The following is an 8,297-nucleotide window of genomic DNA, read 5'->3' as shown; positions in this document are numbered from 1 at the left end:
GCTGCCACTTTAACCCATGCCTACGAGTGCAGCGCAGACTGAGTGCAGATGTCATGGAAGTCAAAAGGGCACTGCCGGGCCTTGGTCACTGAGTGGGCCTAGCCCAGCTGCTACAAGATTCCCAGTGCCCAAAGCTACCTCCCTGCTAGCTCCGCCCCATTCTTCCGTGGCTCCACCCTCGCTCAGCTTCTCCTCTGCAACTTCCCCCCAGGTATGCCCTGCTCCTCACCAGCTTTCCTGCAGCTTCGCCATGCTCCATCCCCAGCTACGTGCAGCTGAGCCCTACACCTCCACTGCAATCCACCAGTTCTGCTCCGCCTCACCCCCTGCTTTCTCAAAGTTCCACCCCCAGTCAGTCCCACAGGGTCAACCTCCGGATATATCACCCCACCAGTTCCGCCTACTCCCCCAGCTGTTTTCCACCGGTCCGCCCACAGATACTCTTCTCCCACCTCTGTCCCCTACCCAGCTTTCCCTAGATCCTCCTTCACCCCTGAAGCTCCTTCTCCCCCAGCCCTTCCCCACAAGTCCTCCCCAGATACTGCTCCCTGAGCTCCGCCTCCTCCACCCCCTGCTGCAGATCCTCCTCCACCAGCTTTTCCACAGCTCCGCCCACCCCCAGCTCCTGCAGCTCCTTCTTACTGCTCCGCCAAACCCATCCTGCAGCCCCTCCCCCTGCTTTTTCACACTTCTGCCCCCAGCCACACCCACTGGCTCTTTTCCAGGTGTGGCACCCAGCTACTCCTCCCCTAGCCCCGCCTTCTCTCAAGCCCCCCCTCCTTGATTTGCCTAGCCCTGCCCCTTCCTCTCCCCATCCCCCACAGCATTTTGCCTTTCCCCTCCCTTTTTCGCCAGGGTCTCCAGGGCCCTGTCCAGCCCTGGTACCCGGTGAGTCCAACAATATATCTTAGCAACCCTGGGCTGTTTGCTTTTGTACTTATGTGCCTGCCTGGCTGCTTGTCTGCCTGGGCTGGCTGCTTCTGGGCATGCGTACTGATGCGTGAGGGCTTGCTATCGCATTCAAGCCTGCTGCTGTGTCAAGGCCTGGTGCTGAGGCTGAGCGTGTGTCCTGCTGCGTTCAGGGGTGGTACTTAGGTATTTGTATGGGTCTATAGGCTTTTGTAAGCCCAGCAGACAGGAGTTCGTGTATCTGCCAGCCCAGGGTGGTTAACCAACGCCCGCACCTGCCACTTCTCACTGGCCTTTGGGAGGTGGAGGCTGGGGCGCATCCACTATACCAGCCTGCTGCTCTGTGGCATCTCTGTGTTGCACTCTGGGGTACTCTCCTCATCCGGGCCTGGGAGGAGGTCGTTTCAGCGCTGGCAGTCTGCAGTCTCCTAGGGCGGCGGGGAGGTGGACTGTCTGGCCTGGTGGCCTCAGCTGGGTCATCCCAGACCCATGCCACTTGCATGGCCAGTGGGGCCCGGAGACCTGCCAGGAAGGAAGCAGGACACTCTGCCCCCGCCGGCCTGCTCGGCCCTCCAAAGGACAGTACTTGAGGGTTGGGGTTTCTCCTCCCATGCATGCGGCTGGGAACACTCCCACTGCAGCCAAGGCCACGCTTTTCTGTCTCCTCCTCTGCTTACCTTCCCATGTCCCTCATTCTTGTAAGTGTGCAGGGGACAGCAACCGGCCTCTGCGCATAGAAACGTGAGTGTACTAGTAGTCCGCATGTACAGGTCTGTCCTCCCCGCTTCCTGCTTGGCCCTTAGGCTGTCGCCGCCCCACCCAGGCCCCAGGCTGTGTGGTGCACAACTGGTTGCCCATGGCACCCCTCCCAGAGGGACCTACCCAGGATGACACTGAGGGAAACAGGATTGTAGGGTCCCCAAGTTCTTCCCATGTGGTGATATGAGGGGAGGTGAGAGTCTTCTCCTCTTGAACACAGCATCTGCTAGGACAGATGGTTGTAAGGACATGACCCGCCTACATGAAATGACTTTCTGTGCAGGCTAGCTGGGCGATCATGTGGTCCCTGACCAGGCAGGGGAGGAGAGAGCCACTGCCCTGATTCGAAGGAACAACCCGTGAGTGAAAGGCCAGAGCCATGTGTGTTTCCCATTAATTGGAACCTCCTCAGTCTTTTTTTTTCTAATTTTTTTATTCAATTATTTTTCAAGTACAGTTCTGTCGATTACTCCCACCCCATCCCACCCCCTGTGCTCCCCCCTCCCATTTCCACCCTTCTCAGTTGTTGTCCATGTATCCTTTATATATGTTCCTCTAAATCCCTCCCTTATTTCCCCTGAAATTCCCTCATCTCTCCCATCTGGTCACTGTCGGCCTGTTCTCTTTTTCAGTGTCTTTGGTTATATTTTGCTTGCTTGTTTGTTTTGTTGTTTAGCTTCCTGTTAAAGGTGAGATCATATGGTATTTGTCCTTCAACACCTGGCTTATTTCACTCAGCATAATGCTTTCCAGTTCCATCCATGATGTTGCAAAAGGTAGGAACTCTTTCTTTCTTTCTGCAGCACAAAATTCCATTGTGTATATGTACCATAGTTTTTTGATCCATTCTTTTACTGATGGGTGCCTAGGTTGCTTCCAACTCTTGGCTATTGTAAATTGTGCTACTCTGAACATTAGGGTGCATATGTTCTTTGAGATTGATGTTTTAGGGTTCTTAGGATACAATCCTAGCAGTGGAATTGCTGGGTCAAAAGGCAAGTCCAATTTTGGTTTTCTGAGAAAATTCCATACTGTTTTCCATAATGGTTGTACCAGTCTGCAATCCCACCAACAGTGGACCAGAGTCCCCTTTTCCCCACACCCTCTCCATTTGTTGTTTATTGCTTTGTTTATGATAGCCATTCTTACCGGTGTAAAGTGGTATCTCATTGTGGTTTTAATTTGAATCTCTCTGATAGCAAGCGATATTGAGTATCTCTTCATGTGTCTCTGGATCCTCTGTATGTCCTCCTTGGAGAAATGTCTGTTCAAGTCCTTTGCCCACTTTTTAATTGGGTTAGTTGTCTTCTTAGAGTGAAGTCGTGTGAGTTCTTTGTGTATTTTGGAGATTAAACCTTTGTCTGAGGTATCATTGGCAAATATGTTTTCCCATACAGTTGGTTGTCTTTTTATTTTAATGCTGTTTTCTTTAGCTGTACAGAAGCTTTTTATTTTGATGAGATCCCATTTGTTTATTCTTTCCTTTATATTCCTAGCTCTAGGGGACATATCAGTGAAAATGTTGCTGCGTGAAATATCTGAGATTTTCCTGCCAATGTTCTCCTCTAGGACTTGGTGTCACGGCTTATATTTAAGTCTTTTATCCACCTTGAATGTGGTGTATTATATTTACTGATTTGCGGATATTGTACCATCTTTGCATGGAACCTCCTCAGTCTTGATGGTTTCCAATCCCTGCTGTGTAGAAGACTGTTCTGGTATATTAGACAACACTGCTGTCTTGTTCCTAATGACCTTTTCTCATTATCCCTCTTGCCCTCATGCAGGTGAAGAAGCAGAGACAAGTGGAAGAGTGTTTCTTCCTCAGGCCACCAAGCAGGTACTCTGCATTGTGTGACAGAGCACTCAGCCCCCTTCGTGCCTTTACTGTTGCCTCAGTTCTCCCTGGGGGTGCCACCCACACAGTTCAGGTCTCGTTGTTGTGATTTTGTGGGGTTGATGAGAAGAGGGCCAAGGAACTCAATGGTGGAAACCAGGCATGTATCTCAGTAGAAGAAAAAGAAGTGGCCAGGCCACAGGGGGACATCCAGCCTCCATCATAAATAATGCAAACCTGATGACTAGGGCGACCCTTTGTCACCCGTCAGATGGGCAAAGGTTAAGCACAGTGATGATGCTCAGGGCCAACACGTGTGTGAGGAAATGGCACCAGGCCCAAGGTTGGTAGAGCATACACAGGTGAGCTTCAGTGGAAGGCCATTTGCTGGCATGTATCAGCATCTCAGAAGTGCATGCATGTGACCCAGGCATCCTCCCAAGAACTCTTCAGTCAGCGAGTGTCTGTAGTAGTGTCCTTTAGAGTGGCAGGAAGTGCAAAGCAGCCTGTGACTCTTTCTTCATCAGTAGGGGAAACTCAGTAAGTCGTGGGGCAGCCAATAAGGGGGTACCATACAGGCAGCAAAAAAACAGGCTAGAAGAAAATGTACAGATGTGAAGGAATATGCTTGAAGTGCTGCCAATGGCAAGACTGTTCTCTGCCCTGTGGAGATGTGCAGGAAGGGTCTATGCCTCTGTAGACATTTGTCGGGCTGGTCACATCGAAGAGCCGTGGCACAAGTGGCTTAAACAACAGACAGGTATTGTCTCACGGTTGCAGAGGCTGGAGGCCCGAGATCAAGGTGTCCACCGAGTTTGCCTCTTCTGGGGACTGAGAGAAAATCTGTCCATCCTGGTCCCCAAGGTTCTGGTGGTTTGCAGGCAAGCTTTGGCATCCCTTGCCGTGTAGATCTTGACCTTCCTTTTCACAAGGCATTGCTCTCCTGGGTGCATGTCTGTCTGCAAATTCCCCCTTTAGATGAAGGCACCAGTCATTGGATGAGGGTCTCATTTTAACTTGATTACCTCTGTCAAGCCCTTCTCTTAATGGATAAGGTCTCAGGAACAAGGTCCTTGAGTGCACAAGAAGGGTGGGGTCCAGAGCACAGGGGAAGGTGGCCCAGCCAGAGAAAGGGAGGGAAGGCGGAGGAGCTGGGCAAAGGGACTGGCGGGACAGTGGGTTGGGATGGGAGTGAACATGAGGCAGCTTTGTCCTTTGGACCTTGTCTTTGAGAGTGGGTGTGTTTTCATAAGCACGAGGACATGATAGCTGAGGTGAGGTTTATGTCCTTTAAAGACAGGAGGAGAGAGACAGATGAGAGTGGGGCTGCTCATAGGTGGAGGGCAGAGCCAAGGCTCAGCCCCATGGTGATGATGGGCAGCCCCTGGTTGTGACTGTCCTGTTAGGTAGGTGCCAGGAACTCACAAGCCCTTGGAGACTGAGACTCTGCCCGGCACTCTGACCCAGCTGAGTCTCCGGCCCAGGGCCCTGCTCCTCCCATGGCACAGCTTCGTCCTCCAGTGTTGAGGAGGGACCCCTTTCCCAGGTACGAGGAAAGGAGTCGAGGACAGGGGTTCATGCAGCCAGGTTCCCCGTGACCGTGGATCATCTGTTCATCCCTTGGTGCCACCTTCTTAACTGTAGAGTAGGGTGACAGTGGTGCTACCCCTACCCAGTTATCTGAGGATTGAATTCTAGGATCCGTGGATCATGCTCATTCCAGGGCCGAGCCTGGGACTGGGACGTGCATACCCATGCCAGTTGTTCCTGCTCCTGGTATTCACTTCTCTCAGCTCGGGTGAGGGCCGGATGTCTGCTGACAGTAGATACCAGTGGGGTAGGAAGAGGATGGAAGACGGTGGTACCCAAAGGGGTCCAGAGGAGACACCTGACAGGATTATCTGAGGTCACATGGTGTCCCCAGGGCCCAGCTCAGGCCGGATCCCAAGGATATGCACTCTACAGCCCGGGGCGAGGGGCCACAGTGCTTGGGGACCTGCAGTGCCTTGGAAGTGGCAGGGCCAGGCAGCTGAGAGTGTTGAGACGAGTGGGGAGAAGAAGCAAAGCCCAGGATGGTCATTGCTGGGAGAGGACTAGAACCTGCCCGCCCGGGGTGAAGCCGAAGGTCCCTCCTTCTGCACTCTGTGCTCCCCTGGCCTCAGTGGCCTCCTTTGTAGAACTGACCACACCCTGTCCTGACTTCCTTTCTGTAGCTGTCCCCACCTTCTTCCTTGAGCTCCCCAGAGACTCCATTTGATAGATGAGGCATCCCCATCACCAGCCCCTTTCCTTGGGCCTGCCAGCTGACTGCTTGGTGATAGGAAGGAGGAGCCAACACTCTCTGGTCCCCCACCATCCCTGTCAGTGGGGTTCCTGGGTCCCCGGGGGGCAGTGCGTGGAGGTCAGCCCACAGGCCATGAGCTTAGAGGGCTGGTGCATGATGCTTATTGACACTGGTGCTCTGTGTTTCCGCAGGCCACGTGAGGCCCACGGATCTCTGGGGAGATGAAGTTCTGCTGCCTATCCTTCCGGCAGCCTTATGCAGGTTTTGTCTTAAATGGAGTCAAGACTCTGGAGACCCACTGGTGTCCTTTGCTGAGCAGGCACCGGCACAGTACCATCGCCATCCACATTGCTCACAGGGACTGGGAAGATGCTGTCTGGAGGGAACTGCTGCTGCAGAGGCTGGGGAGGACCCCTGCTCAGATTCAGGCCTTGCTTCGGGAAGGGGAGAAGTATGGCCGTGGAGTGATCGCTGGCAAGTGGTGACACCCTGAGCGCCGCTCAGATACCTCAAAACTCCTGAGGACCTTGCTCAGGAGTTTTGGGGCTTGCTTTCTTTCAAACCTGTTGGGATGGGGCTGTGGTTTCTTTAAGCAGCACACCTTCAAAGGGGCAGCAGGGGGCCCTGGGCTGGGAGTCCGGGGACAAGTTTCCAGGACCTTGGGCGAACCCTTTTGTCCTCTGTGGGCCTCAGTTCCCGTTGGTGGTCTGAGAGGCGGGGACCAGTCCAAGGCTGCATGTGGTGTTGCCTGTGTGTACACACGTGGGCTTGTGTGCGTACATGAGCGTGTGTTTGTATGACAGGGAACGAGAGGCTATACAGCACACAGAGAGTCGGGTCACCTCCAGACTCAGGTGTCACACACCTGCCCCACCCCCAGTTCACATGGGCACCTGAGCAAGTCCCTTCACCCCTCAGTGTTTGAGGTCCCACATGAGCTCCTTCCACCTGGTGAAGTGCTTGGGAGCTGATGGTCTGTGGGTTCCCCACAGCAGCTGGTGCCCTTCTGACCTGTACATGCTGCCCCCAGCAGTCCGGCTGGAACCTGCCTGTTCCTGGGTGGAGTTGTTGAGGGCAAGGCCCTGTCCTCTTCATTCCTCTCTCTGCCCCAGCCTCACCCAGAATTCCCTGAACAGAGTTGGACACATCGGGAGTGCTCAGTGAGAGGGACCCGGTTCCCTCTGTGTCCATGTGGTGATATCAAGCTTAGTCCCTACTGGTAATAATGTTGACTAACCATTTTCTCTCACAGGCAGGCCTTGGCTTATGGAAGGAAAAATAACTCTGTGCTTCTCTCTTGGTGCACAGGGCTCGTTGACGTTGGGGAAAGTTGGCAGTGCCCAGAAAATGTAGCCCCCGATGAGCTTGTGGAACTGGAAAATCAAGCTGTACTGACCGATCTGAAGCAGAAGTACTTGACTGCACTTTCAAACCCCAGGTGGTTACTGGAGCCCATACCCAGGAGAGGTGGAAAGGATATTTTCCAGGTGGACATCCCAGAGCACTTAATCCCCCTGGGGCAGGAGAACTCCTCACTGGAAGGTTACTGAGAAACCAGCTGACTCATGACCATCAACATGCCACCATGCTACAGACACATAAATCAGGCTTAATCTGAATTGGCACCACAGGGGAGAGCGCCACCCACCGCCTGCTGTTCGTGTAAACAGTCTTCTGTGTTCAGGTGCACCGGGCTTTCCTCAGGAGATGCCTCCCTGGACTTATCGACACTCTCAAGGACTTTGACCTTCAGAAAAAAGGGAAAGCTTTCACTGAGTATCTTGGTGTTGTCACTCATTTAGGTCCTGCTCGTTCCTGAGTTGTACAAAGAAACGTGTTTTAAGAGAACGGGTTAGTGTTCAGGACTCCCTTGCATGTTTTCTCCTTCTTTGTTCTGGTCAAACTCCTAGAACGCTTCAGCAGCATCCAGGGGATGTTATGGGAGGGCTGGGAGTGGGCTCTGAATGATTGCCCGAGGGTGACCAGCCAGGGATGGGACTGCCTCCTGTACCATGAAGGGGACATCAGACTTTGAAACACAGCACCTGTCTGTCCTAACAAGTGACTCTTGCTCTGTTGTAAAAGTGTCCCTTGGCTCATGAAGCTGTGTGTTAGACATGTCACACAGCTACTTTGTGACCAAAGAAAGGATCTGAAATAGAGCTCTGGTGGAAAAGTGATGAGTATTTTGTTTCTTTGATTGTGTGTTTTGTGGGCAATCTTTTATTTATTTGGGTCCCTTCTAGGAGAGTTCCCAGTGCTTATTAGCGTGAAGATGATGGACTTTCTCCTAGGGGTTGACTGGAATGGCCCATCTTCTGAGCCAGACTGCCATGGTTGTAGACAGCTGAGCAGATAGGGTGGCCCTAGTTTCAGGTGGGTCTCTCTGGGAGGTCCCTGGAAATTGGGCTAGAGATGCTCAGCTGCTTGTCAGAAACTTCCTGGCGTCACTGTGGGACCCGTGAGGAAAGACCCTCCGGTTTTAAGGTACATGACTATTGGAGGTGA

At 53.0% G+C, this 8,297-nt stretch overlaps 1 protein-coding gene across 4 annotated transcripts; it reads left to right on the top strand.

Annotated features, from left to right (window-relative positions):
* Positions 1-733: 733 nt before the first annotated feature.
* Positions 734-7,969, top strand: EOLA1 (endothelium and lymphocyte associated ASCH domain 1). Of its 4 annotated transcripts, none has more exons than XM_037059220.1 (4): positions 734-888; positions 3,456-3,508; positions 5,981-6,263; positions 7,098-7,969. In XM_037059220.1, exons 3-4 carry the CDS (start codon positions 6,011-6,013, stop codon positions 7,337-7,339), a joined length of 495 nt encoding a protein of 164 aa, XP_036915115.1. In that variant the 5' UTR covers positions 734-888; positions 3,456-3,508; positions 5,981-6,010; the 3' UTR covers positions 7,340-7,969. The 4 variants fall into 4 exon arrangements, with proteins under 4 accessions (XP_036915115.1, XP_036915114.1, XP_036915118.1 ...); XM_037059221.1 differs by lacking the exon at positions 734-888 and adding an exon at positions 1,079-1,095; XM_037059219.1 differs by lacking the exon at positions 3,456-3,508.
* Positions 7,970-8,297: the final 328 nt, after the last annotated feature.

Source organism: Sturnira hondurensis, unplaced genomic scaffold (genome assembly GCF_014824575.4).
Source record: "Sturnira hondurensis isolate 20B ecotype Veracruz unplaced genomic scaffold, ASM1482457v3 Scaffold0010476, whole genome shotgun sequence".
NCBI lineage: Eukaryota > Metazoa > Chordata > Mammalia > Chiroptera > Phyllostomidae > Sturnira > Sturnira hondurensis.
Note: the sequence above shows the minus strand (reverse complement) of the source record. Positions and strands in the feature narration are given on the sequence as shown.